General features: G+C 46.4%; 1 protein-coding gene across 1 annotated transcript in view; it reads right to left on the minus strand.

The window, feature by feature from the left end:
- Positions 1 to 22,644, minus strand: part of PTPRG (protein tyrosine phosphatase receptor type G) — a 654,052-nt gene extending 631,408 nt beyond the window's left edge. The window contains 1 exon segment of the mRNA XM_032458153.1: positions 21,869 to 22,644. Coding sequence (XP_032314044.1) covers positions 21,869 to 21,953 — 85 coding nt within the window. The 5' untranslated portion in view covers positions 21,954 to 22,644.
- Between the last annotated feature and the right edge of the window lie 5,322 nt (positions 22,645 to 27,966).

Consider the following 27,966-nt stretch of genomic DNA (forward strand, 5'->3'; position numbering starts at 1 on the left):
TCAAAAGTCCAGAATGGAGCCACCAAGAGCCAAGACGCAAAAGGGCTGTTTTCAAACCTCAGCCTTTTCACTTACCAGCTATGTATTGGGGACAAATTTTTCTCTCTGTGAAGCTCCGAGTTTCTCCTTTTTGGATGGAGACAGTACCCTGGAAGGAGGTATTTTAGGAGACCCCTCTCTCATGGGGTGGTGGTGAGAGTTAAACGAATACCTACATACCTGAATGAGACAGTGTTAGAGTAAGAGTTGACAAACTTTTTCTGCATCAGGCCATAGAGTTTACATATTATACACATGAAATAGTCTAGGCCTGCAGGTCAGATAGCACTCTCCTGCCAGGAAGCAAACAGGTGTGTCTGTGTTCCAATAAAACTTTATTTATGGACCTTCAGTGTGAATGACATTTTCACATCTCCAACTGTTTTTTGTTTTAATCTTTTCAACGATTAAGAATTGTAGAATAACACGCTTAGCACACTGGCAGTGCAAAAACAAACGGCAGGTCAGATTTGGGTGCAGGCTACAGTTTGCTAACCCCTGTGTTAGAGGCAATCCTGTGCATTAGAGAGACCAAGAAACCCCAAACTGTCATGCAGCAAGCTCTTCCTCCCTGGAGAGCTGTGGCTGCTGTCTGCTGCAGGCGTCTTCAGCACTGGGCTACTTGAAGGAAAACAACAGAACACCAATGCATTCATGTCTGTGTATGTGTGAATGTATGCACATGTATGTGTGTGTATATACATGAGTAAATATGGGTATATAATTATGTGTATATTTAAATTATACACACATATAAATATATAATTATATATGAATATGTATGTAAATATTCACTTAATCCTTCTTAATTTATATCTTGCAAATGTTTTATGATGTGTATATATACAACATCAGCATAGTAAATCTATGCTATGGAATGAATTCTGTTCCCCCAAAATTCGTATGTTGAAGGCCTAACCCCCAACATGGTGATATTCTTAAGTGGGACTTTTGGTAAGTAATTAGGACATGAAGGGGAGGTGGCCCCCAGGACGGGATGAGAGCCCTTATAAGAAGAGACAATCGTATTTCCTCTCCATCTCTCCTGTGGGCAGAGGAGTGGAAGCGGGCAGACATGCCTGGGCACAGACCTACCTGGGTGATACATGGCCCTGAAAATGACCAGAAATAAACAGGGAGAGAAAAAGGTCGCCCAGTCTGCCTCTTGGTGCCCTGCCATTTCCACAAATGCTAGTGAAGGAATCCAAGTAGATCCACACCCACCCCGTTCAGTCCCCCCCCCCGACCCCCAACCTCCAGAAATGGGAAATCCAGACCCAAAGGATTGTACACTGCCTCTCCCCACCCTGTGCTTCCAATCTGCTGAGTCTTACGACCCTCCCGGCCTCATCACTTGGCCAGTTCCTTCCAGGGAAACCAGCCTCTCTCAAGAGTAGCCACTTTAGTACTGTCGCCCCTGCAGACAAGACAACTTAAGAAACTGTTGGTTCAGAGTAACAGAAGGAACAGCAGAGCTTTCATTTCCTATCAGTGACCTGTGGCAATCCCAGGTGACAGGATCTAAAACCATCCCCAGTTCCCCTGCACTGAGAAGGTGCTCACCGGTTGCCATAACTTCCTCACACACCAGAGTCCAATCCCAAATCTCTTACATGCAAATGCCCTGCTAATTGGGCCTCCAGTGCCTCCATCATAAACAGACACTACAACTGGCAGTGTAATTAGCAAGCTTCTGCTGCCAAGACAACCACCTTATTCCCCCACGCTGGGGAAGTTGTCCTTCCTGACCTTAAGTTTCAAATCCCAGATATTTTCGGATGGAAAGGTCTGCTCAATCAGAGGAATCTATCACCTAGTGAAAGCAATTAAAGTAGCAATTAATTCAAAATCCATACCAGCAAAGCAAGGCAAAAAAATAAAGAGGAGGAAAATCAAGCAAAAAGCAAGCCATATTAATAATTTCCTTTGTCTCAACTGTCCAGAAGATGCATGTCAGGATTCAAAAGCCCAGTCAGTGTCTGAATTTTCACCTTGTTCTGTGGTTACCAACATAAGGGTCCCATAGGCAGGCAGTTACCGGCACATGGTAGGTCCCTAACAAATGATTCAAGTTTGGGAGGAAAAAAGATCTTCTTCAGCATCTTTTGTCCTTGACCAAAGGAGAACTTGGATCTTCCTCTTAAGAATTAAACTTTATGCTGAATAAAAGATGTCTTAATGTTTCACAAAATTATTCTAGTATATATATATAAATTTTCAACATTCCAACAAACCACCCAAAGGCCATACAGACCAACATGGTAAGTCCTTACATGGTTACAGATGATTTTACTTTCCCTCTGTGTATCTTTACGAGTTCCTCTATTTTCAACAATGAACATTTATTGCACTTCAATAGAAAAAAAGTTATGGAAACCAGGAGAGTAAAATAATATTCAAACTCAGAGAGCAGTTCTCAAACTCCAAGGGGCTCCAACTCACCTGGAGGTCTTGTGGAAAAGCAAATTCTGGTTCCGTTAGTCTAGGGCGGGGCTGGGGTCCTGCATTTCTGACAAGCTCTCACATGACAACTGGATGAACCCCATGGTGCTTTGATTGCCTAGGCTCTATAAAGCACAGAAGTAATTCAAGATGCCAACGATCCCAGTTTTTTTAAAGAGATGATGGTGGTAACAAGGTCTTAAATCAAAGCAGGGCAACACCAGCAAAGTCTTAACGCTGAAATATTAATGCATTTTGGGCTCTAGCCAGAAAGAAGGGAAAAAAAAAAACACAACAAAAACAAAACTGAACTATATTTGAAAGTACAGTGCCCTGCTGGAAGCGCGTGTCTTCATAGTTAAAAACAAATGAAATTGCTTCTTATTGATTTCAATTTAGGTTGGAACACTTGCTGTCCAATAATGCCAGCAGAGGAAGCTGTGAGTGGGGACAAGATATGATAAGAGAGACAAACTCTGGAGGCCACCAGTTACTCTGCTGACCTCGGGTCTCAGCGGTAGTTAAAACGTGATGGACAGGATGAGGTGCAGACAGAATACACGCCCAGACGCACTGTTCGGCACTCATCCTCCAGGGCCTCTTACCATTATGGACTCTTTTTATTATTATTTTTTTAATTCCGGCTCTAAATGTTGTTCAATTAAGTTTTACTCGTTTCCTTACAGATCCTTAGGATTCTCATTTACAAATAAAATCAAGAGAAGCAGTTAAGGCTAAGTGTTATCAGCATGTCTCCTCAAGAGAGCCTGTCCTGAGCGCCAAAATAAAAGTCCCTGAATGCCTGGAGATAAAAAGCTCACAAGGAATGAACTCGAAAAATCAAAGGGAGGAATGAAGCCATTATGAAAGGACTATTTTTGGCAGGCAGGGGAGACGGTCTCTGTCCTTCTCAATACACCTACTTACCTTCCCTTTTATGTACATCCAGCTGGTACTGGTGCCCTCTGATTGAAAATGACCGAAATCAACCCTTGGTTACCACAGGCAGAGAAAGAATGTACTGAAAGGATCTTGGACATCTCAAAGAATCCAATCAACAGCCAAACAATCCAACTTCTGAAAGGCAAGGATCAGAGCAGCTAGGGGTGCGCAGGGTGGGTGGGGGGATGTTCAGGCAGCAGGAATTGAGAGAGATGTTGGTATCCTCGTATCCCTCGCCTCTTGGGCCTCCGACTCCAGTGACAAAAGGTGTGACTGGCCTAGCCTGGGTTTTGTACCTCTAATGGCGTAGACAGAGCCCAGTGAAGAGCAGAAGGTCCCATCAAGACGATGGAGGAGGGAAAAATACCCAACGAGTACCCAAAAAATGGTAAAGGGATGCCCGGCAGACAAAAACAAGAGCAGAATAGTAAGAACAGTAATGACGGCCGTGTGCTTGCTAAGGACCAGTGCCTTGTTTACATTCTTGTTTAATTTTCACATCGACTCTATGAGAGAGCGACTGTTCTTCCATTTCATAGATGATGAAATGGGGGACTAAGGACACAAAGCTAGTCCATGACAAAGCAAGAAGACAGTCTCAGTTTACAAGACCACCATGAGAAAGTCATTCAGCCTTATCCTGGGATGTTTCATGGTCCCCACAGACAACAAAATCAAGCCCAAATGCCTCAGCCTGACATTCAAGGGCCAGTCCATGCATCTGACATTGACTGCCAGGCCTCTCAAGCCTCAGCAGTGCCCATGTGCAAGCTGACAGTCACTAATGGCTTTATGCCCTAAGGAAGCAGCTAAGATACAAGGCAGACATGGGTCCGAGTCCCACAGTGGCAGGACACTGCCCTCTGGTCAGCCACCTTAACAGGCTCATTACTGCCTCTGCTCACCACCTCCCTGTGCACACAGACCAAGTATCAGCCAGGCTTTCAGAGGTTTACAGAGCACCTACTCCCAGGAAGGTCTCTTTCTCACTACTCTGTTGCTTCTGAACACTACTCTATTGCATCAGTGTATCAGCATTTTATTATATCTTCAGCCTTACACACCTAGGCAAACGGTTTTAGGGGCCTTCATTTTATTTCCCCAATTTGCACACATTTTTAGAACACCTGTAACATCAAGCCAAGTGCTTTACGTGTAAAGTGTCCACTAGTATTTGACTTGAACCCATTACTCTCCTTGCAATAACGTGCAAGAGGATAGACCCCTTTTGAAGTTAAAAAACATAAAGTCCACGTGGGCAGCTCAGGTCTTCACTTCTGCTTCTATGGACTGGAAACAGTAAAGTCCAGAAGACAGTGGTTTCCCCCAGGAGTCAGCCTGGTCATCCTTTCCTTCTCAGCCCCACAACGTGAACACAGGGGTACATGGTTACATTCAAAACTGATTCTGTTCTTCATAAAAAATAGGCAGAGGCTCCCTAAGTTCAGATTATGCTGCTTCCTAGCTGCGTTCTCTATCTTGGCCAGACGTTTCCATCTCTTGTTGTCTCTCTGCCCTTCTAGAGAAAGTCTCTCTCTCTCAAGTCATTCCAGGGCGATGAGAAAAAATGTGCTGAAATAAAAACTTACTACTTTGGCCAATCATGTTGCTGTCCCTGTAACTTTTATCATTGATCTGCTATAACATACATGAATATATTATATATTCAGCATTCCTGCCCCAAAAAAGGTAAGGATTTACAACTGCCAAGATAAAGAAGCAATTGTGGGTTCTCTCTTACACTCTCTGCCTTTGTCATGCTCTCTCCCTCTCATATTCTGGTGGCCACATGCTCCCAAATTGGTAAGCACAAATCTAACATCACAGCGGACAAAAAGCCCCACAGCTGCGTGCAGCCTGCACTCAGAAATGACTCAAACACAGTCAGGGAGCACAGGAAAAAAGAGGCTGCAAACCCTGTCTATTAAAACAAGGGACTCAGTTGTACAAAGAGCTGATTTGACCTTCCTTCTCACCCCTGAGCTTTCACACTTGCCGTCTGATTAGCTAGTGTCTGGAACTAATTAACAGGTGTGGCAAGAAAGAGAGAAGGAAAACAAACCTTGGCAACTTTCTCTCCGGGAATTGATCAGTCTAGATTTGCAACAGCTCCTCTAGCACAGAACTAACTGAGAGAACTCACTGAAGTGGGTTCATTATTCAGACCGTCCACCTATTCAGCCTTTCAAAGTACCCACCCCCAAGAAAGAAACGTTAAAAATTCATCCCCGACTACATGATGGTTTCCTCGGCTATCGAGGGTGCCCCGAATATCATGGACAGAAACACCTGAGTGGACCAAGCCCGAAATCTTGGGGAAGTCAGAGGTAAGGATGTGTGTCTGCTGGGCTCTGGGACCAAGACAACAAAGAAGGAAACACAAATATTTTCCCTCCAAAGACATTACTTTTCTGTAACTACTCGGAAACCTCTAGAAACCAGTACAAGTCGCACAGTACCCTGCAAACATGCCCTCTGCAGACGAAAGGTATAATTATATTCTGTTACTCAAGGTAACTTACCAAGAGCTCCTGAAAGGTTTCTGCAGCCAAAAGAAAATAATAATCTTTAAGTCCCTTTACCGTATTCGTGGCCACAGGAATAGAATACACTTACCCAGGGAGGCCTTTTTTCCTTCTATTAACACACATATCATTTATTGAGTTTAAGGTGCATTGGAGTATTTCATCAACCTTACATCAGTATGCACACAAAGACTTGACAGTGTACAGTGGTCAAGTATGAAAGAATGAAGACATCTGTCCAACTTAGCCTTCAGTCCTCACTCGCCTGGCTTTTCCCTTTTCAGAACTCAGCTATCAGTCTTAAAGGACCCAGAGTTCAATCCAGTAAGTGCAATTCACAAGATGTGCAGAGCTGGTCATCTCTGTATGAATACAAGTACCACATTCTTAGGAAAAAGATCACCAGCTTTGGAGTCAGAAGCCTGGTTCTACCACTTTCAAAGGTAACTAATGCTGGGTAAGTTTCTTAATAAAGCAAAACTTCTATGGGCTCACCTGGGAAACACAAGGATGAGTTTCAGATAAGGCGTGTCCAGCCCTTAGCATGAGGGTGCTCGTAGCAGGTGCTCAATAAATGGCCAGCCACACCGTAAACACGACAGAAGGAATGACTGTAGAATTTCCAGATGCCCTCCCTCTCCCAGACTGGCTGGGCACAGAGGTGTTCATCCTATAAATTAGGGCTTGCAGCAGAAAACACTACACAGGAGTGAAACTCCCAGACCCATGGAAATACAGGGAGGAGGGCAGCTGTCAATAACGCGGACACAGGTGAACACTCCATCCCTAAAAAGGGATTTGTCTTGGCAACTCGGCAAGGGAATCACTACAGTTCTGTGTGGACAGAAAGGTCTGGAGGATGGTTTCCCTTTAAGAGTCACTCTGAAATCTGGTTCTGCTGCAGAGAAGGATAAAGTCCTTGGAGAGCTCCTTTTCTTCCCCATCCCAAGTGGGCACGCACAGCTGCTCTCATCAACCCTCCCCCGGGTTTTCAGGGCAGCTCAGAGCTGGACCTGAGGACCCACTGACACTCCTCCAACACCCAAACTGGAAGACTTCAACATCCTTGTTTACCACTCATAAAAGAACTTGCAAATGAAACCCAGATTCTCATCACCTGCACCAAACAAAAGACGTGTGTCCACCCTGCCAAACGTTCCCTGGGAGGGAAGCAGTCCCATCCAGAACCTGAAAACAATTAGACAGGGATGGGTTTTCCCAGCCGACTGGCTGCTTCACTCCAGCACAGTCCACCCTCTCCTAGGTTCTGGGCCAGAAGACGTGCCCTGACACACGGGTCCCTTGCTCAATACCCCTGCAGGCGGACCTGAGCTTTCTGATAAAGTGTGTTCTGCCTGTCACATTCTCCCTATTTTCCATCTCCAAATTAAGCAGCCGGTTGGCAAGCACAGAATATTTACTCTACTCGGAAGAGCCTCTCATTGTAACATTCTGTTGGAGAAAGGATTCAGATACCCTCTAGAGATGTTCTGGAGGTCTCTATACGATACTGATGCAGAGAAGACCACACGATCCATCTCAAACCCACAGCTGTGTTAACACTTGGGCCACTCACTGGTAATAACCTGGAGTCCAGTGCTTGGATCTGGTATGAGACTGGCTAGAAACGGGAATTTGAGCCTCAATAAAACCAAACACCCAGGAGAGCAAATGCAAGGGCCTGGGAGGCTGAGTAAGAAGGGTGTTCTATGGCCTCCTCCCCCAGGCAGGAGGGAACCGGCGCTATGACCCATTAGTGCTCTTGTCCAGGAGCTTTGGCGGGCCACTGGCAATCTCCAAACATGGCTATGGTCCCCTCGGTTTTTCAAATGACTGAGCATGAGCTGAAGCAGAATGCTCAAGGTGTTCTACAGAGTCCAGAGCTCCTCGGCAGCAAAGGCTGGCGTCCTAAGAGCATGCAGGTCTGTTTGCAACTGTCTATGAGTCCCCCTAGGCACCAACTGGAACCAGAAGGGGGAGAAATCGAAGCCAGGAACTCTGCCTGATGCCCACGCAGGTGCTGGTAAAACAATAACGGCTATTATATTCAAGTGCTTCCTATCTGCCAGGCCTGTGCCCAGTGCCTTCCATGGCTTACCTCATTCACTCCTTCAACAACCTCATGGAGCAGGGACCGTTACCCTACTTCACAGGTGGGCAGACAAAGCCCCAACCCTCTATCCTACACCGCTCGGACTCCAGCACGTCCTAGTGATAGTGCCTACCAGAAGGCAAGCCTCTCCATCAATAGCAAGGGTCTCTCCTGGTCCCTTGTTTTCAACGGACAAGGATGGAATAAGATGTGATGTGATCACTGTCACAGAGGGGACCACATTGTTGAAATGCTTTTGCGAAAGGTGATGGAAGTCTTGAACAAGTGCTCTAGACCAGCATTACTCAATAAAAAATACCACGCAAGCCACAATCAGGAGCCATTCACATAATTTCAAATGTTACAGTAGTCATATAAAACAGTAAAAAGAAACATGCAATATTAATTTTAATGATATAGTTCCTTTAACCTAAATATGTGTAATTGTATCATTTCAACAATCAATGTAAAACTTTAACGAGATATTTTACATACTTTTTTTCACGTGTCTTTGAAATCCAGTGTGTGTTTTACACTTACCACACATCTCAATTTGGACTAGTCACATTTCGAGTGCTCAATGCCATGTCCCACACGGGTCAGCACAGCTCCATAGACATTTCACAGTAAATTAGCTAAGACTCAACATTAGAAGGGACCCTTGAGGGGGGGTGGGGGGCACATCCAGGAAACAAGTATGGGATCACTTTATGCCATCCAAGTATTTAGTATATTATCAACACCACAATTTATCTGTTGTCAGCTTCATGAAAGAATTCCTTTTGTCTTTTATCTCTACTCTCCAATTTCCTAACAAAAAATAATACTAATCAGAGGATCACTCAAATCTTGAGAAACAAGCTACCCTAAAGGTAACAATGAATGTATTTGGAGTAAACACAAGATGCTTTACCAGGTACAAACAACAGGGGGGAAAGGATCCATTTAGTCAGTCAGAATTTTAAAAACTGCTGCCACCAAGCCCATCCTTAACACTTACTTAAATAGCTAAAAATTCAGAAAGGTGTCACTTTGGAATATAAACAGTCCTACAAGAGCCATAATCTGATGCAAAACCTCTGGGCTTTAAAGAAAAGAAAAATAAGCAACTAATTTTAGATCCCTAAACCTCCATTAGTAATGCTCACCCATTAGAATATGATGTAACCACCATCAAGAGATTGGATTTTCTTCCCCCCTGAATAAATGAATGTGAGTCAAATATGAGCCCAAATCAATTTCATGGATCGGGAAACCTCTGCACAAGGTACTTGCTATTGATACCTGCTCTTTCAGGTCAATTTCAAAATAGCTGTGTGGCTTAAAAACTGCCTGTATAGCAGCAAACCTGTTTGTAACAATATAAAAGCCCCTTAGCTATGCTTGTCCTTATGCTGTTTGGCTAATGTGTCTCAGTACAGCACAGAAATGGCACAAAAGTCCTCTCTCCCTCTTCCAAAGGATTCTAAGACCCAGTTATGGCCTTAGCAGAAGAGAGCTCTGTGATCAACTAGCAATGTCTGCCATGGCTACAGGTAAAGCTGAAGGGCCTCATATGTCAATCTCCAATCTCTGTGTAGAAAAACTGCAAGATAACCCAGGGTTAAGAAGAAAACAAACACATATGCTACAGACTGTCACTGAATGTTTCTATCTGCATGCACCAGAGGATAGGATGGGCCCCATGTCAACAGAGAGATTTAGCAAAGCACGTACATGCTACCCACACAGATAATTTCAGCAATGAGAATACCAAAGGCAACGTTTCAAACCTGTTTCTTCATGCAGGGGACATTTAGGGCAAATTAAAACCTAATAGACTCTATGACACACCTCTGTCAATAGCAAATGTTCCTGGGGAGCCAAGTGTACCTTAATTCATCCACCACCTACTCTGCTAGAACAGGATACCATCCAGAAAGTCAAGTTCAAATTCTGTTCCTGCCACTTCATGAACTGTCAGATCCCTGCTCTCCCACCTTTTCTTTGGGTCATTTGGCATTAACTGAGGGCATATTTATGCACACACTTCTTTCATAAACCTTAAGCAACAACTATTAAAAACAGGTACCATTTATACCATCCTGTGTGCCTAAAGATTTCCTAGTGCTCTGCACACATGATCTCTTTCCATCTTCACAAGGACTCAAGGAGATTGAAATTCTCATTATCCACATTCTACAGACAAGAAAACCAATCAAGTAAGTATAGGCCCCAGTTAGTACAGAACAGATCTAAGACTCACTATCTTGAGCCAGTAAACATGACTGACAGATCTGGGCAATTCCAAAACCATGTATTCGCCACTGGCCTCTTTCATCTGAATCCACCCATCTCAAATCTCATTTCCTCAAAACCCTGTTAAAGGTCCCTCGGCATCTAAGAGTTATTTCCACAAACTGCTTTGTTTATCTGGTCAGAGGGCTTACAGTTTCCCAAGATTTTCCAGAAATCAATTTCCCCTCTACCCAGCATCTCGAATGAAGGCAAAAACCTCAGGAACCAGCAGCTCCCTCATATCAGTTAATACACTGCAGTTAACTGAGAAGATTTTCGTTTAAAAAACCACATCCTAAAAAAATGTCTGGAAAGACTTCTAATGCCAAAGTCACCCACCCTCTATCACATAAAATAATTTCAGCAGCTTCTGTGCAAATTGACCAATTGAGAAAATGAGGGGCTGATGCCTGAAACTGTCAAGTGATTTTCACACCCTCCACTCACGCCCTCTGCGCACATGTAAGCAGAGAAAATGACTAGTTTTAGAAGAGAAAACAACTGGTTGGGAGAGGAATAAAAGAGGGCAGGCATTGACTAGGAATGTGTTCTAGAGACTTAGCTCCTGCCTAAGCACATCTGGAATGATGTACAGCCAACACCCGTCTAGTGGAAGACATCAGATAAGACGGTCCACGGACACCCGTCAGGCAAAGCCAAGGTGGTCAGTTCGTGCAAGCCCTTCTCCAAGACCAGCCTGCTTAAAGCCAGGCAAAACATCAACATTCATCTTCATGCTCTACAACCAGCTCAAGCAAGCTCTGCTGCCCTCTATATACCTCGTGTCACTATTACCAGAACAACCAAAGCAGAAATGAGAATGCCTACTTCTCCCGGATCAACTCTAGAGCCAACGGCACTTCTGATGCAAATAAACATCCGAGTCACAGAATTTAGTCTAAGTAATTCCACAAAAGAAAAAAAAAAGTTTCTGACCATGAATGCCTAACCCCACTGCCCCATAAGACAGTTGACCCCTAATTAGAATATATCATTTTCAGCAATAGATACCCTAGTGGCAAGTAACAGAAAGTACAAACTTAGTTTCTCCCTTTTTAAAAATGGACTTCAAACACCACGACCATATATATAATATACACACACATACTCTGAATTCTCTTAAGAAAGATAATGACCTTGGACATCATGACTCAAGAGCATGCAACATGATATTTCTGTAAAACACATACAATGATATCAAGACACTGTACTTGTAGACAGCATTAGCTGCTCACAGATGACTACCACCATCTAGAGACTGAGAATTCACAGGTAGAAGAAAGAAGGACGTCTTGTCCTCAAAGGGCACAGAGTCTAATTAGGCTCTGAATCACACGTGAACAATTCATGTGGATGTACCACACATTATAACTACTTAACACCATGGACTAGAATTAGGGTGAATGAATCACCTCCTCAAATCCTCCATCTGCCCATACCAAAAGCTGGACATTCTACTCCACTCAAAGTTCACGTTTTCACATGTTGATGTTGGAAAAATTAAGATATGTGATATTCCCACCATATATGAGAAATCCATACATGGGTGTCACATGCAAAAATTACTGGGTTAGGGATATCATGTGAGAAAAATAAGCTCTTTGGCAAGAGACCCTCGGATGTGACATCTCCGACAATAATTTACTCAGATTTTACTATACTGGTCACTGGCCTAAGCCCTCTCTTACCCACCCATCAACCCCTTCTTGGGTAGTTTAGTAACAGTCACCAGGAGCACTAGTTCTTAAATAAGAAATGTTTAAAAACACAACTTTTTAAAATTGAACAAGCCAACAATTTAGATCAGTAATAGAACTTGCCACCTTACTATGGAATATCTGAGTGGTAGGCCACGTGCAGAGGCAAAAAAAAAAAAAAAAAAGACACAGGCAGGACTACTGCGGAGCTGCAGACTGAGAAGACGGACGCCAGCTCACCAGCCAAGGATGCACGTGCTCGCGCTGGCGCATGTGCAACATGCACATTTACACACACCCAATCCAGGCAATACAAAACCGCAAACGAGTTGCAGCAAAGGAGGAAAAAAAAAAATCGGTCCCTAAGGGTAGAAATCGAGAAATCATCTATGCGGTGGTAAACACCTCCAGGGACCAGCTGAGTATTGTAAATAACCACTGGGGGCCAGGTAAGCGCTCCATCTCTGGGGGCAGCCACTATTTAATTCCAGCTTACTGTTGCCGACGCCAAGCAAGACACACGACCTGGGTTGGTACACCTTCCGATTTTCCCGGAGTAACCTAGACTTTTAGGAGAAGCCCCCATGAGGGCAGGAGTCTCCATCTGCTTTGGTCCCCACTGTCTCCCCAGTGCCTGGAACGCTGCAGGTATGAAGGGTATACTTGGTGATGGCACGAAAGAAAAGCCTCAGTGTTTAATTTTTTTTTTTAATACTGAATGGCCAAACAGAGCACACCTGCTGGCCAGACGCCCCCTGCAGAGCTCCAGATAGCCCAAATGACTGTCTCTTCTTCAGTTCTCCGTTCCAGAACTACCCTGGAGGTTTCTTTCCAGACAAAGATTCCTGCCACCACCACCCCAATCCTAAATCACATTGAGTAGTTTTAAAAACCACACATAACTTCATTGGCATAAGCAAATCTCTATTTCTTTTCTTTTCTCTTTTTAACCTAGACTCCAGGAGAAATAAGGTTTCATGCTCAGAAACAAAAATTGCTTATAGGCATTCCATTAGCCAAGATCCACTCACTACCTTGTTTGCTAACTCCCTGGGGATACTCTGCAGCAAGGTTTGCCAGATAATCAAAGGATTATTAGTGCCTTAGGAAGCAAAGCTAACAAGAAGGACCCCTCGCAAATCACATAATGTGGACTGGGCATCTGATCTGTATACTAGAGAAAGGCCACAACCTCCCAAACCACCCTGCCTGGAATCAACAATCTCTAGAACTCCCAAGGAATTTAGAAGCCATTTAGTTAAGGGTGAGGAAAACAACCCCAAAGAAACCGAGGGTCTTGCCCAAATCCCACAGCTGGTTTGGCTGGCTCCCATGGCTAGTTTTAAACTCCAGAGGAAAACTCCAGAACCCAACCATCTCTTGCCAAATACAACTCCCTCAGACATTTTCCTGAAGTCATAATTCAGAGCCTGCAGCCCACACTTAAATGACATATGGGATGATAATAATTCCCCGTTATTATAACATAACCATGTTCAACACCCCAAACAAAAGTTCTCAAATTATAAACTAAATCAATTTAGAGCCTTTTGAAGAGGAGTCAGAAAAACGCACCACCAACAAACTCACTCTATCCACAGTTGTTATCAGCTTATTCAGAAGCTAAAGTAATTTGCAGAAAGGTCATCTCTTCAATGTAACCAAATAAAACCCTATACTAATTGCATTACTTCCTTATTTAATTGTAGCAAATACAGGAAGACACCTTTATTTCACCCAGTGTTTATGGTACTTGCTTATAGGAAAAGTAGTAGCATGAAATACAAAACACTGGGTCTGTCTTTTAATTGGCCTTCCTGTGCAATTAGGAAAAACATCTTCTAAATGAACAGCAACCATTCTGATTCAAAATAATCCTGCGAGATGATTAGAGAGACATTTACAGCCACTCCTACTTACTACAGAGGTGACCTTGAACAAGTGACAACTTCCTTTCAGCTTTAGTTTCCTCATCCTAAAATGGGAATATTCAAGGTTTCTTCTTCCAGGGCAGATTAAAGGCATATTAAAAGCTCTGGCACAACAGCTAGATCATGGCAAGTGCTTGGCGAATGTAGCCTGTTACAACCATCGCTCCCATTTTAGAGATTAAAAAACTGAGGCCCATTTGCTCAACATAAGACTGCTGCAACAGAGCGAGGATTTCATCCTGGACCTCTGAGGTCTTAGTGCGGTCCTGAGTAAGAGGTATGTATATCTGGGATTGTCAGACCACCACCACCACCCAACCCCACTCCCACAGGAGGTTGAGTAACTGGCCCAGTGACATAGCCAAGACCACAGCTACCCAGTAACACTCCCAAGGCCACAGCCGGCTCTCAGCCTCCACATTCACTGAATCGAAACACTTCAGGAAAACTGAACTTTTTTTACTGAATAGAACTCATTTTTTTATAAATAACCATTGCTTTGTAAATAAATCCTCTTCACAATTCGTGACTAACTGGACTCTTGAAAAGTCACTGACATTTTCCTCACTAATCTGGACTATGCTTTTATATTTGGTGAAGTGCTAATGGCTGTGTCTCCTATCCAAATTATTCCAAACTTTGCGTTTATCTGATATAAGTGCACTGTGGAATTTATGTGGCTGCAATGGTATCAGAATTTAAATACCTCCTGGATTCGTCTAATAACTGGTATGCATTCCTCAAAAGTATACACACTGCAGTATCAATCGACAACTTGCTTCCCTCTCCTTGTTAGGAAAATAGTATCACAGACCCAAAAATAAAATTAGTTGTCCTATTTCTTACATGGAAGTGTTACATATTCCATGAACTATGCTTTCATTGCTTCTTTTTTAGTTGCTAGATTTCAGCAGCCAACTGTGTCACTTTGCTACAGCCCCAAAATAGCTAAGTCGAGTAGTTTAAAATTGTATTTTGTTGTTTGGTCAGAAAACCATCATGCTGATTTCAGTTTGCAAAAAATTGATTAGCGGGCAGGAGCTTTGCACGCACAGTGTGAGATTCTCTCTTGTACACTCTTCAGGTCTGAATCCATGAAGCTACAGAGACAGGGGCATAAGTGTGTTTAAGTGTCACACCAGTACAAAATTAAAGCAACACCCAAGACTGCTGTTAGCTTCCCATTTGTGGCACACAGTGAAAACCCAGCAATGACAGTCTCAGGCAGACCCATTCTCCTTGGTTACCACACAGCGCAGCAGGCCTTAGAAGGGGATGGGCGTTCCCGGGTGCAGGGCCAAGCAACTCTTTCTACAAAGGGTAACACCACACAGGGATCTTGGAGATTCACGTACTACATTTTAAGCCCGTGGAAAACAATTTTCCCATTTTAAGCAGGGAAAGTGGAGCCCTTCTCTGCTTTGTGAGCAAGGAGGTATCTCAGACTTCACCGAGGCTTTCTTGTTTCTTTAAACCACAAAATGTAACCATTTTACTAATTATCCATGGGCCATCCTCATGCCAGCCTCACCCTCAACAGCAAATCCAGGCACAAAAACCATGCAAGATTTATGTAAACTTTTTGAAAATGTTTTTGTTTTTACATACAGTTGTCTTTTTCAGTTCAGTTTTCCTGTTTCTATATACTCCTACCCAAATCTCTTGAATACACAAAAAATAAAAATGATTAAGCACTGATTACTGAGCACTGACTATTTACCATGCACAGTGCTAAGTCTTTTAGTGTGTATTCTCATTTAAGCCTCATGAAGAACTTAGGACTCAGGGTCCCATCACTATGCCATTATGCAGAGAGGGGAGTGGGGGGGGGGAAGGCACAGAGAGGTTAAGTTACTTGTCCAAAGCAGCACAGCTAGTAATGGCTGAGGCAGACTGGCTGTAGAGACTATATCTGGATACACTTTGGTATATTTTAAACAACTTTCCATACCTACCTGGTTTAGAAAGGAAATTAAAAGTATTAAAAAGTTCTAGGCTCCTAAAAGGTTTCTCCTTTCTATATGCAGATACACCAGACAGTGATTCTCCTTTCATGTGAGAGTTGCCTCCCACCCCCCCAGCCCAAGGACAGCAGTAACACCACCCAATTCAGTTAGGGGGGCTTGGAAAAGAGAAACCAGGCACATCTGAACCTGGCTAGCTGTCATTCCCCCACCTAGCCCAAAAAGCACTTTTTACAATGTTTTTTTTAAATAGTCATATCAAGTACTGTAGTCAGACAACTTAAAGCCAGCATAGGCCTGGCAATCACACAGATTGTATTTTTTTTTTCTGTCAAAACATCTTGCTACGAATGATACCAGGTGAAAGGACCCCGGCGATGATAGGTGTCCCTATGGGAGGGGACAACAGCATGTGGAGCCCTCTAGCTACCTGGAGAGATCTTGCACAGCCGGCACCGCTGAACCTCAGCCCTCTTCAAAACAGGAGCAAACCATTTATCTGTTCTACATTTCAATCACCATAGACTTTTCTGAAAATGAAATTCAACTCTATTACTGCCAGACTTACTTTTTTTTTAAGGGACATTAACAGTTCCTTGGTCTTGGAAATTTGAGACAAAAAGGAATTGCAGGAAAAAGCAGGGAGACGTAAACAGGGGTTTTAAAACAGATTATTTTTGGAGTGATTTTTCTGGTTATGATTCCATATAAGCAAATAAAAAATACAAAAACAAAACAAACAAAACAAAAACAAAGCCAAGTCAGTAACAGGTATCTTTTTTTACAGATGTGCATTTGATCTTTGAAGTACACAGAACACTGCCATAGTTCTGGGTTTGGTCTTCTAGAAACAAGATGGCCACTCCCATTTCTCAGGCAGGCAAACAGAGGCATCTGATCTCTTAATCATTTGAGAACATTTACTGAGGGCCTAATGTGTACTCAGGCCTCCTCATTCTGGTTCAAATTCAGCGACAGCTGCCAAATTCCACAAGCAGCTCTCGCTGCCTGTTGGGGGCAGGCTCTTCTCAGAAGAACATTCTCACTTTTCTGAGCCCCTCCTTGGTGGCTACCAGCTTTGCCTAGATCAGGCTCGGACGGGGAAATACAAGTGGAGGCCAAGCACATTTCCGTGGCTTCCTTTATTTTATCTGATACGCAGGCCTTTTATTCTCTACACAAACAGCCCAAAATGCAGTTTCAGTGATTACCACTCCATCACCAGATAACGGTCAACCTATAACCAAACCACACCAAGCGCTTATTGGGGTGGGGGTGGGGGTCGGAATCAAGCACTTTTGAGATAACTTCAGATGCTCTGAATTTCTCCCATAAACTCTGACTTATGAAATGTGACCACATGAAAGATATGCCCCAGGATTAAAGTGTTCATCAAAATCTTTGTCCATCTGGCCACTCCTGCTTAGAAATGACAATGTATTGTCCTGCATGCTCTAAGAAAATGCTGAGTGTATATTCAGATTAAAAACAAAAGCAAAAACTTTTCACCACAAAAGGAGGATGGTGAAGCAACAAAGCACTAACAACACTTAACTGCCTTCTCCACGGAGGTACGGCTACTATGTCCAGACTGTCCTTTGGTCAAGAAGTTTCCAGGAAAATGAGGCAAGGGGTAAGGAAGGAGGAGGGGTCCCTAATAACAATTGCTCTGAGGCATTTTAAATGATCTTTCATGAAAGGCAAGAAAGTTCATTCCAATTAGTGCACTGACATGTAGCTGATTATAATATATTAACTTGGGAGTTTTTCAGAATAGAAAGATGAACCTGAAAGGGGTTTTGTATCATTTTGCTGTTGTACAGCATACCCTGTACTGTCTCACGTAAATAATATTATCTTTTATTTCGTGAAAACAGGTCCATAATTAAGGGGAGGTGTCCAGAGCTTCACTATTGGTTAGTTCTTTTTCTCATTTCAGCCAACCTTTCCAATAATCATTCTGCCTCCGGCAATAGCAACTTCCCTTATATCCAAAAGGTTCTGTTTATGTCTATTTGTTCTAATATTCTAACTTCATCAACTCTGCCATATGAACACTATTTAGAAAAAAAAAAATTTTTTTTCTAAGTTTCTGCTGAATAGTTTAAGAATGTAAAAATACAGTGGGGGAGGTATAGCTCAAAGATTTCATTCCGTGACTGCGTTTAGAGGGACCAAGTTTCAAGACTGGACGAAGATTCTCCGTTTTCAAACAAGACACTTTAGGGAAGGGGCGGGGGTTGCATGATTTCTCACCCCATCCTAAAAGAGTATGACTGCTAACTTACAAAGATTACTTCTGCATTTTTCTAAAAAGGCCATAAAGGATGTCCACCAGGACTAAAGCATGTACATGCAAATACACCAAGAGACCTCTTCGAGGGAAATTCACCAGGCATCAATCATGGCTCTTGCAATTTTAGCACATCCAAGCTACACAGCAGAGCTTTTCCACCTGAAATGTTTCCAACGTCAGCGTCCTAGATGTAATGTAACTACAGTACAAAACATATCAGAATCAAAGAGAAGGGTTTCACTCTGAGGGTGGAAAGAGAAAAAAAAAAATCAATAAAAATTTTTTTTTCTAAGTTTCTGCTGAATAGTTTAAGAATGTAAAAATACAGTGGGGGAGGTATAGCTCAAGTGGTAGAGAGTGTGCTTAGCATGCATGAGATCTCAGGTTCAATCCCCAGTACCTCCTCTAAAAATAATTAAATAAATAAATAAATAAAAACTAATTACTTCCCAAAACCTAAAAAATAAAATAAAATTCTGAAAAAAAAAAAGTAAAATACAAAAACACACTATGTGTGTTAACCCTTTCAGGTAACAAAATTTTTATCTTGGTGGAGGCACTTAAATTCTCAATGACTAAGAGAGAACACCAAATGCTTAAATGAACTATATGTATGATTTGCTTTAAAATAATGAACTGTTAGGGAGGAGGTGGGAGTATGGAAGACGGAAAACTGAGTTGTAATTGTTGTAGCTGGGTAAGGGGTCCATAGGGGTTCATTATATTTTTCCATTTTCATAAATTTTTCTTAATATTTTTTAAAAGATGTAGGGAAAGAACGTACTATGCACTATATCATGTTTGATGCTCTGGAAAGTGGAAACATCACTTGAGACACTAACCAAGACGCGGGTCCCACACGTGCCATACGGTTGTTGAGAGAATAAAAGCCACTGGTTCCCATCTTCTGGGGAAGGACCCATGCGAGAGTTTCCAAAACCCTCCAAATGACAGCTATCCTGTATCCTGGACAGGAGCTGAGAACAAATGTATCAGAAAAGTTGGTGCGATTCTGAGAGACAACAAACAAAATAACTAACAAGGCATTTTGGTCAAGATGTCACAGAAGGACTCTAATCCAACACCAGAAGCATTTCTTAGCCCTCGTGTCAACAGGATAAATGCTTCCCAGGTTAGGTCAGGCAAGGTGGGGAGGGGGTCCCAAAGCGAATTCGAGGTCCCCAACGGTTTAGAGCCGCCAAGGAGCAGCAGAGTGGAGCTGAGGCCGCCTCCTCGCTCCCAGGCTCATCTGCAGTTGCCGAGCCTCCCACCCCAGCCCTGCCACAACCGCGGCCCCATCGCACAGAGGTGGCCGAGCGGCACGTGTGGAGACGGCAGGAGCCCGACAAGTGGCTCGGGGGCGCCCCCTGAGGTCCAGTGGCGTCTCCGCACCTTCGAAAAACGGAAAGCCGGCATCTACGGCTCTGACATTTTAACTTTGCCTGGTTGCAAAGGCTGCAGCTGCACTCTCTCTGGCGGCACTTTTCCAAGCCACAACCCTTCTTCCCGCGCGTCGCACCATTGCCCCTTCCCTTTCCGACACCTTCTGGCTCCTGGACCAGGGAATGGACTATTTACCTCGCAGCGTGGGACACACAGAAAACGTGGAAGGCGGTAACTGTCCCAGTCCCAAGCAGGCGGCATCACTGGTGGTCCCATTTTGGATTTCAGGATTCCTCAGACATCAGGAAAAAGAAAATCCCGGCCGGCCTACTGACTGCACACCCGAGCATAAGGAGAAGGCCAGAAGTGGAATTAAATTCCTTGTATTGCAAGGCTGCTCTCCTGCTGCCCCACATTGCCCCCATTAAAGCGTGACCCTTACAAAGCTCGACCCCAGTGTGCACCTGAGCCCGCTCAGCCGGCAAGTCTACAGCAAAAATGATAGTCTAGAAGGGGCACATGATTAACACAAATAGTGAACAGTGGTGTGGGGGGGGTTATTTTAAGGGGAAATGCCCCCACCGCTCCCAGCCCCTGGTGGAGGGAGGACCACGGTGGGCAAACCCCAGGCCTCAGGGTTTGTATGGACGCACGTCCTCGCTCGGCGTCCAAGCTGGGGTTCTGGGCGGTGGTAGGAGTTCCGTGAGGTTCCGGGGACAGGAGAATTCGTAAAAGGAAAAGGGGGATGCTGAAGAAGAGACGGTGCTTTGCCTCTCTGCCCCTCGAGGCCACTCCCGTGCCTGCAGAGGGGACACTCGCTGCCAGTCCCCGAGGGCAGAAGGAACGCCCGCACCCTGCTCCAGGGCGCACGACGGAGCTGGGGGACCCGCGGCACCAAGACCGGGCGCTCGGGCCGCCTGGGGACAGGCGGCTGTGGCCAGGGAGAGCAGAAACATCTGGCGGCACGTTCTGTTTTCTGGATAATCCCCACCTCCGGGAATCCAGGAGCCGGTGGATGAGACGGCAGAAAAACAGGGCGGGGTGGGGGGGTTCCCTGTCCTTAGGAGAGCGAAGGATGACAAACGAATTGCCCCCTTCTTCCCACCCCTTCCCCGACTAGGGCAGAGGATGTGGCCTCCATCTTCGGGGAGGGGGCTAGACAGATTCTAGGGAGCTCGGAACTGTAGCCTAGGGGGAGGGGGGCCTGCAAGAGTGAAAAGGGAGTCAGCTGGCCTCTGCCCTCCCCGAGTTGAAAGAGAAGGGGGGGAGTCGGCCGATGGAGGGCTGGAAGAGGAGGGTCGCCGAGCCGCACACCGCTACGTGCGGTGATTTGTTATCTTCATCAATAGCCAATACTGTTTCTGTCTTAACCTGATCAGAACGGTGCGGGTCTGGGTCTGCCAGCCGCGAACAGCCTGCAAAAGGGCAAAGATAAAGGTAGGCAGGGCGCGAGACAGGAAAAAATCCGCCCAGGCGCGAATTGCAACCCAGCCGCCGACCCGCCCCCCTCCCCCGCGCCCGGACCCGAGCAGCCCAGCACAGCAGAGTTGCGGGATAAAGAGGACACGGGCCCGGACTCGGGGAGCCACGGGTCTTCCTAGACGCCTGCTTCCTACCCTCCCACTGCGCCCAGGTCCCCTCATCCAGAAAGGCTCCCTCGCGCCGGCACCGAAGCACAGCCCGCGCCCCAGCCCGGAGCCGGGGTCACCCCCGTCTCCCGAGACCAGAATGCCGGCTGCTCCCAATATCCCCAATCCTCCACGTCCAGCCTCCAGTTTTCATTCCCCGAACACTATTCTCTCCATAGAGTCAGGGAGCAGCAAATCAAGTACCCTCTTCTGAGCTCCTTCAATCCCTTCATGAGCAAGGGACGCACCCTGGGCCCCCCAAACCCACAGAGGCATCCTCCCCATGGCCCCAGTCTCCCCAACAGTCCTGGACCTCTAGCTCTCCCGGACGGCGACCTATCAGTAGAACGAGTCCTCTTTACTCCCAACTCCTGCTCCCCCAGGCCCCCCAAAACCAGAGCAAGAGGAAGACCCTTGCGGCCCCTGTCCCCCTGGCTGGCTAGCCCCTGCTTCCACCCTCCCCAAACACCAGCCTTCCTAAACGCCGCCAGAGCCAGCGGAACGGATCCCTCTCTCCTCCCCAGGCGCCTGACCCCCCTGCACCCTCTCCCGGATCCCCGGGACAGGCACCCGAGCTCTGTGCCCCGGCGGCAACTCCGCATCCCCCGCGCGCGCCGGCCAGGGCCGCGTCCCCTCGGCCGCCGGCACTCACCGGGGAAGCATACGACATAATGGAGCACGGAACTGGTGATTTTCAGGAACAAAATCCACCAACACGGTTCCAGTAACCTCCGCATGTCCGAAAACGCACATCGAAAAGAGGAAGGCAGGGGGGGTAAACTTGTTGAATAAGTTCTTGCCTCCGTAAGAGCCTCCGCTAAGCCCGGGTTCTTCTGCTCGCCCGCTCTACGGGCCCCCCGCGCTCGGCGGCCCGAGTCCCCCTGGAATCCGGGAAGCCGCCGAGCGCCCCACGGAAAATCTCAAAAAGTGACCGGGAACGTGGAGCCACGCTGGGGACGATCCTCGGCGAAGAACTGCTTTCTGTTCAAAAAGGAGAGAGCTGAGCGGGCAGGGCGAGGAGTCGGCTGGCGGCAGCAATGCCCCGGGCCCGGGGCAGGCAGGGACCGTAGGCGGCGGCGGCGGCGAGCAGCCGAGGATCCCCAACTTGAGTCGGCAGCGCAGCGCAGCCCGAGAGCCGGCGGGCGGCGGCGGGGCTGAGCGCGACGCGGCGTCTCCGGCTTCAGGCAGGCAGCTCCTTCCAGGGCCCCGGGAAGGAAGGAGGCATGTTTGCGAGCGGGGAAGGGGAGGGCAGAGGCGGGGGGAGCGAAGAGCCCCCCAAAATAGAAACGGCCGGAGGAAACCGAGGAAAACACAAAGGATCTCAGAGGGGCGCTAGGACGAGGGCGCCTTCAGTCCATGCTCCTGAAAGTTGTGGCTCCGGCGCGAGCTGGGGAGGATCGGGGAGCGCGGAGCTGGAAACTAGCCATGCCTCCATACAGGAAGTAACATGTGAGCATGGATCCTGGCAGAGACTTTAAAGCCGGCGAGCGTGCGAGCACGGGGCGCGCGGTGGCGGTGGCGGCGGCGCGCGAGCAGGGGCGCGCGGCGGCGGGGGGGGGGGGTGCGCGCAGCCGGGCTGCCGGCGGCGGGCGCGCGCCTCCCGCGCTCTTAAAGCAGCCGCGCTCGGTTCCCGCCTCATAGGGGTCCCACAGCCCAGTTCTCTCCCGCTGCAGCCCCGGGTGTGCTGCGGACTCGGCCGGGGCAGTTTGGGGGCTGGAGACCGGGGAGGAGGGTGATTGACGTCGGGGACCGACGACTCTTTGCCAGATTAACGTTCTGCGAGCTCTTAAAGACCCCGAGATATGAGCAGGCTTGGCGAGGATTCCCCCACAGTCCTCGTTGCTCGCGCACCCAAGACTTGGGGGGCCCCTGGCTCGGGTATGAGGAGGTAGGGGCGGCCTGCTGCCTTTACAGGGCGACGGGGTTTCCTGTTGGGTTTCATCGCTCTGGCAGTGTCGCGGCGGGGCGCGCCCTGCTCGCACTCTGCTCACTCCCTGCTCGCGCCCCCAGGCCGGCACATTCCCCGCCTGGAAACAAAGCCGAGCGGCCTTTGCACTCGAGCTGCGCGTTGGGGTTTAATTTCTTTCTTTCTTTCCTCCTCCTTCCCCCCCCCCCCCCCCGTCTTCCATTGGCCGAGTTCTTGGCTGGGGAGAGATGGGGGAGGAGAGGAATATCGATTGATCCAAGGCTTGCAAAATCCAACCATTCTGATTGCCACACGCCCTTTACCCGCGCCACGACGGATCGCTGGCGGAGTTTTTCCCAACTCTCAGATCGAAGGAAGGAAGGTTCCTGCACTCCAGCCCGGCGGTAGGGAGGGCGCTGGAAGTGCGCCCCTTAACTCCTGGGTGTGTGAAAGCTGCGCCGCGGAGTGGGACCGGTTTCCTGGCAGCTACCCGGGAAGCAGCAACCTCTTTAGCAATCGCAGAGAGGCGTCCAGGGGAAATAGGAGGACTGAGCTTATCTGTAATGAGTTTTGTCCCTTGGCTCTTGGTGAGAAAGATCTTTATCGCTTAGACTTCTAAGCGCCCTATTTTCCCTCTTACGCCGGTGCTAAACGTGGGGGAGGCGGGTTTTTGATTAAACGTGTAATTGAGCCAAGGTAATTAGCCATTTGTAATTTTTGCCTAATTTTTCTGCCCCTGTTTAAAAGCCATCTCGACTTGCTTTTAACGTGCCCCCGCTGTTTCATCCCACCATGCAGGGTCCCCACCCACCCAAACATCCCAACCGGATGCTAGGTTTTCAAATAATACACAGATGTTCGAGATCCTCCCGCAAGATGTGATTAGGGAAGCAATTTCACACCCACACTTCCAAAAGAAAAACCTTTGAAAAGTTACATTTGGGAATACGAACTAATAAAAGCCAGGAAGTTCCTGGGGAGGGCCCAAGCTCTATCTTTAGCAGAACGGGGGTGAACACCCTCCCCCAGGGTGGGGAATGAGTCTAGTTTGTTTGCTTTGGAATTTGGTCCTTCCTGGTTTTGTTGGAATCCTGACTCGGCCATAAATGCTCCAGAGGGTCAGTTTTCTTGGGACTGTTGTATTAAAGCTTTGTTCCTTGGTCAGTAGGAGCTTTGAGAGAAGTTCATATGACCTCTGGATGTCCGGCTACCTCATTAAAAACTGAATGATAAAGTGGGGAAATCCATGGAATTTGAATCAGAACAGAACACCTGGGTAACATCCCTAGGTGAGTTTATTCCTTTGCAAACATAACGTAATAAAAACTGCCATTTGTGGAATGCTTACTATCTACCAGGCATTGTGCTGAATTCTTTCTATAAACTGTTCATTCCACAAATGTATTGAGCATTTACTGGGGGTGGTGTGGGGGGGTATTACTGGGAACACAGCCATGAACAAAAAGGACAGGCCTGTGACCTGTGTGGAGCTTACCTTTCAAAGTACAGGATACACTCTTCCGGAGTCCTTACAACAGTTCTGCCAGCAGTAAGAATTATTATCCCCACTTATAGACAAGGAAACATGCTCAGGGGAGTAAAATAATAGATCCCTAGCTAGTGAGTAGCAGAGCTGAGATTCTCAGATTCTCAGGTCTGTCTGCCTCCACAGATGTGAAAAGGCAAAGAAATGATGGTTTGAGAATACACTGAAATGTGGGCTTGGGAGAAATGGCTTAGGAGTGGTGGAACCACACATGGGTTTGGAGAGTGAATTATCACTACCCTTATAATATAGGAGGCCCCACACCAAAACTTGAGGGGTCACCTTGGATCTGAGTTGGTGACTGTCCTGGGGCCCCAGGCAAAAGTGTACCAGCTACTGCTCTTGGAAGCACCCTCCCACAACCCAGACCCCACCAGTTTCCCTAATAAAGTAGAATGTTACAGGCATACCACACAGGTTGCCTTTTCATTCATTCTACAACCAGTTACAGAACAGCTCATATAGTCAATCAAGTGGTAGCAGCACAAAATGGCAGGCAGTGGACCTGACAGTGCTGTCACCTGCTGACTACAACCCCCTAGGTGATGTGGGGGCTGCACATACAGTGGGCACTCCAGGACAGTTGGTGTGAAGGGTCCTAGGAGTGCCAAAAAAGGTGTGAACGGCCCTGGGAGTGCTCATCTGGAAGGATAAGAAGGCTGCAAAGAGAAGGAGCTGGTATTGGTAATAAATTATCCCCCAAACTTAGTGGCTTAAAACGATAACACATGTATTATTGCATAGCTCTGTAGTTCAGAAGTTGGGGTACACTATACCTGGGTCCTCTGCTTCAAGTTTCCCTAGGCTGAAATCAAGGTGATGGCCAGGAGTCCTCATCTGGAGCTCAGAGCCCTCTTCAAAGCTCATTCAGATTATTGGCAGAATTCAGTTCTTCAGAGTTGTAGGCTGGAAATAGAAAATATTCTGGCTAGCTGTTGGCTAGAGGTCAGTCTGAGGCAGAGGCCACCTTCAGGTCCCAGCCACATGGCCCCCTCATAATATGGCAGCTTACCTCTTCAAAGCCGACAGGAGAATCTCCCTCTAGTCGGCTATGAAGGTGTCTTGGGAGTGAACATCCTATCACTTTGGCCATATAATGTAGCCTCATGAAGGCAGTGACTATCCCATCATATTCACAAATGTCACCCACTCTCAGAAGAGGGGATTATACACCTGGGGTAGGAATTTGGGAATCATCTTAGAATTCTGCCTGCCTCAGTGCTGGTGATCTATTTTGAGTACTGATAGTGATTAAAAGCAGTAGCTCCCAAGCCAGTCTATTTGGGTGCTGAAGTTACTTAGATTTACTTGACTATGGACACCTTAACCACTTTAATTTAACCACTTAACTTCACCACTTGGGTACCTCAGTTTCCTCATTTGGAAAAAGGGAATCATAACTGCACCTACCCTTGAAATGAGATTAGAAGCAGTTGCAAAGAATAAAATACTTAGAGCAGTACCAGGTGCCCAATAAGCATTTAATAAACATAAACTATTACGCTTATCTTCTTAAAAATCTTAAGCAACTGGGAGTGAACATCTATTATTTCCTACCTGCTCAGCTTCCATCTTTTTTTCTAGTAAAAGCATTCCAGTTTCCTTTGCACTAATCTCACCAGATGGTCTTGGTAAGCCTCACCCCTTCTTCGTCCATCACTACCCTCTGCCTCTCCACCTCACTGGGTCAACATGGACATGTGTCCCAGCCCGACTACTTGGAGCATCTCAACCCCCCGGGCCTGACTGACTTAGAGATGGCTTCATGTTTCCACGTGATCTAATGAGAGTCAAACTTCCTTTTGGGTCTGCCATTCGGGATAAACTTAAGCCTCGAGAAGCAAGGAGGACCCCACTTGAGAAGAGACTGCTTGAGGATGAAGCTGACACTCAGAGGAAATCAGAGGGGGAGAGGAGGAGGCCAACACACCTCTGATATCATCACTTGAGTCCTTGGATTAAGTCATACTTGAAGCCAAACCAGACCCTGAAATTTCCAGTTACTTAAGCTAACAAATTCCTTTTATTCCTTTTACCTCTTTGAGTTGGGTTTTTATTAAACTGAAACTAAAACCTTGAAAGTTGGAACTGACAGGGAAAGATAAGTGAGATATCCACATTTTACATTTTTACACAGGAAGAAGCAGCTGCTCTTAGAATTAAGAGATTCAGCTGAGGTGAGTGAGACAGTGAACAAAAGAAGGCTCAAGCTTCTGACACCAGGTCTACAGCAGCAATCATTCTTTTTTATGTTAAAAAAAAAAATCACTCCAAAACTTAGTCACTTGAAAGAACAATCATTCTATCTGTTCTTGATTCTGTAGGCCAGCAATTTGGGCTGAGCTCAGCGAGGCAGTTCTTCTGCTAGTTGTGTCTGAGGTCACACATGCAGCTACAGCACCAGCTTCCAGAGGATCAACTGGTTCTGCTCAGTGATAGGTAGCCTCATTCACATGCCTGGCAATTGGTGCTGGCTGCTGGCTGGAGCCCCTCAGATCCCATTCCTGGGCATCTCCAACAGCCTGTCTCAGACTTACTTACAAAGAGGTCTCAGGCCAGGAGAAGAGAGAGTGGAAGTTGCAAGGCATCTTGAGATCTAGACTTAGCAGTGGCATAGCATCACTTCCACTGCATTTTATTGATCAAAACATGTCTGAAAGCTTACATGCAAGGGGAGGGGAAAACAGACCCTAGTTCCTGAGGGGGAGGAACAGTAAAATTGCATTGCAAAGGGGCATGGAAACAAGAATGTGAGGAACTGTAACCTTTGCAAACAACCTACTTCATCTACTGTTAAACTAAACGGTGACTGCATGGGTTGAACTGTGTCCCACCAGAAAGATATGCTGAAATCCTAACACTTAGTACCTCAGAATGTGACCTTACTTGGAAACAGGCTCTTACCAGAGGTAATCCAGTAAAAATGAGGTCATTAAGGTGAGACCTAATCTGATATGATAGGTATCTATAAAAAGGGGAAATTTGGAAGCAGATACAGACAAGCACAGAGGGAAAATGATATGCAAACACATGGGAAGGAGACGGCCATGTGACTGGAGTGAAGCATCTACAAGTCAAGGAGCACCAAGGATAGATGGCAGACACCAGAAAGTACGAAAAGATAAGGAAGGTTTCTCCTTCATGTTTCAGAGGCAGCACGGCCCTGCTGACGCTTGGATTTTGAACTCCTAGCTTCCAGAACTGCGAGATAATTAATTTCTCTTGTTTTAAGCCACCCAGTTTGTGGTACTTCGTTACAGCAGCTCTAAGAAACCTAGACAGAGCCCATTAACCTTTT

This window comes from Camelus ferus, chromosome 17 (assembly GCF_009834535.1).
Source record: "Camelus ferus isolate YT-003-E chromosome 17, BCGSAC_Cfer_1.0, whole genome shotgun sequence".
NCBI classification, from domain to species: domain Eukaryota; kingdom Metazoa; phylum Chordata; class Mammalia; order Artiodactyla; family Camelidae; genus Camelus; species Camelus ferus.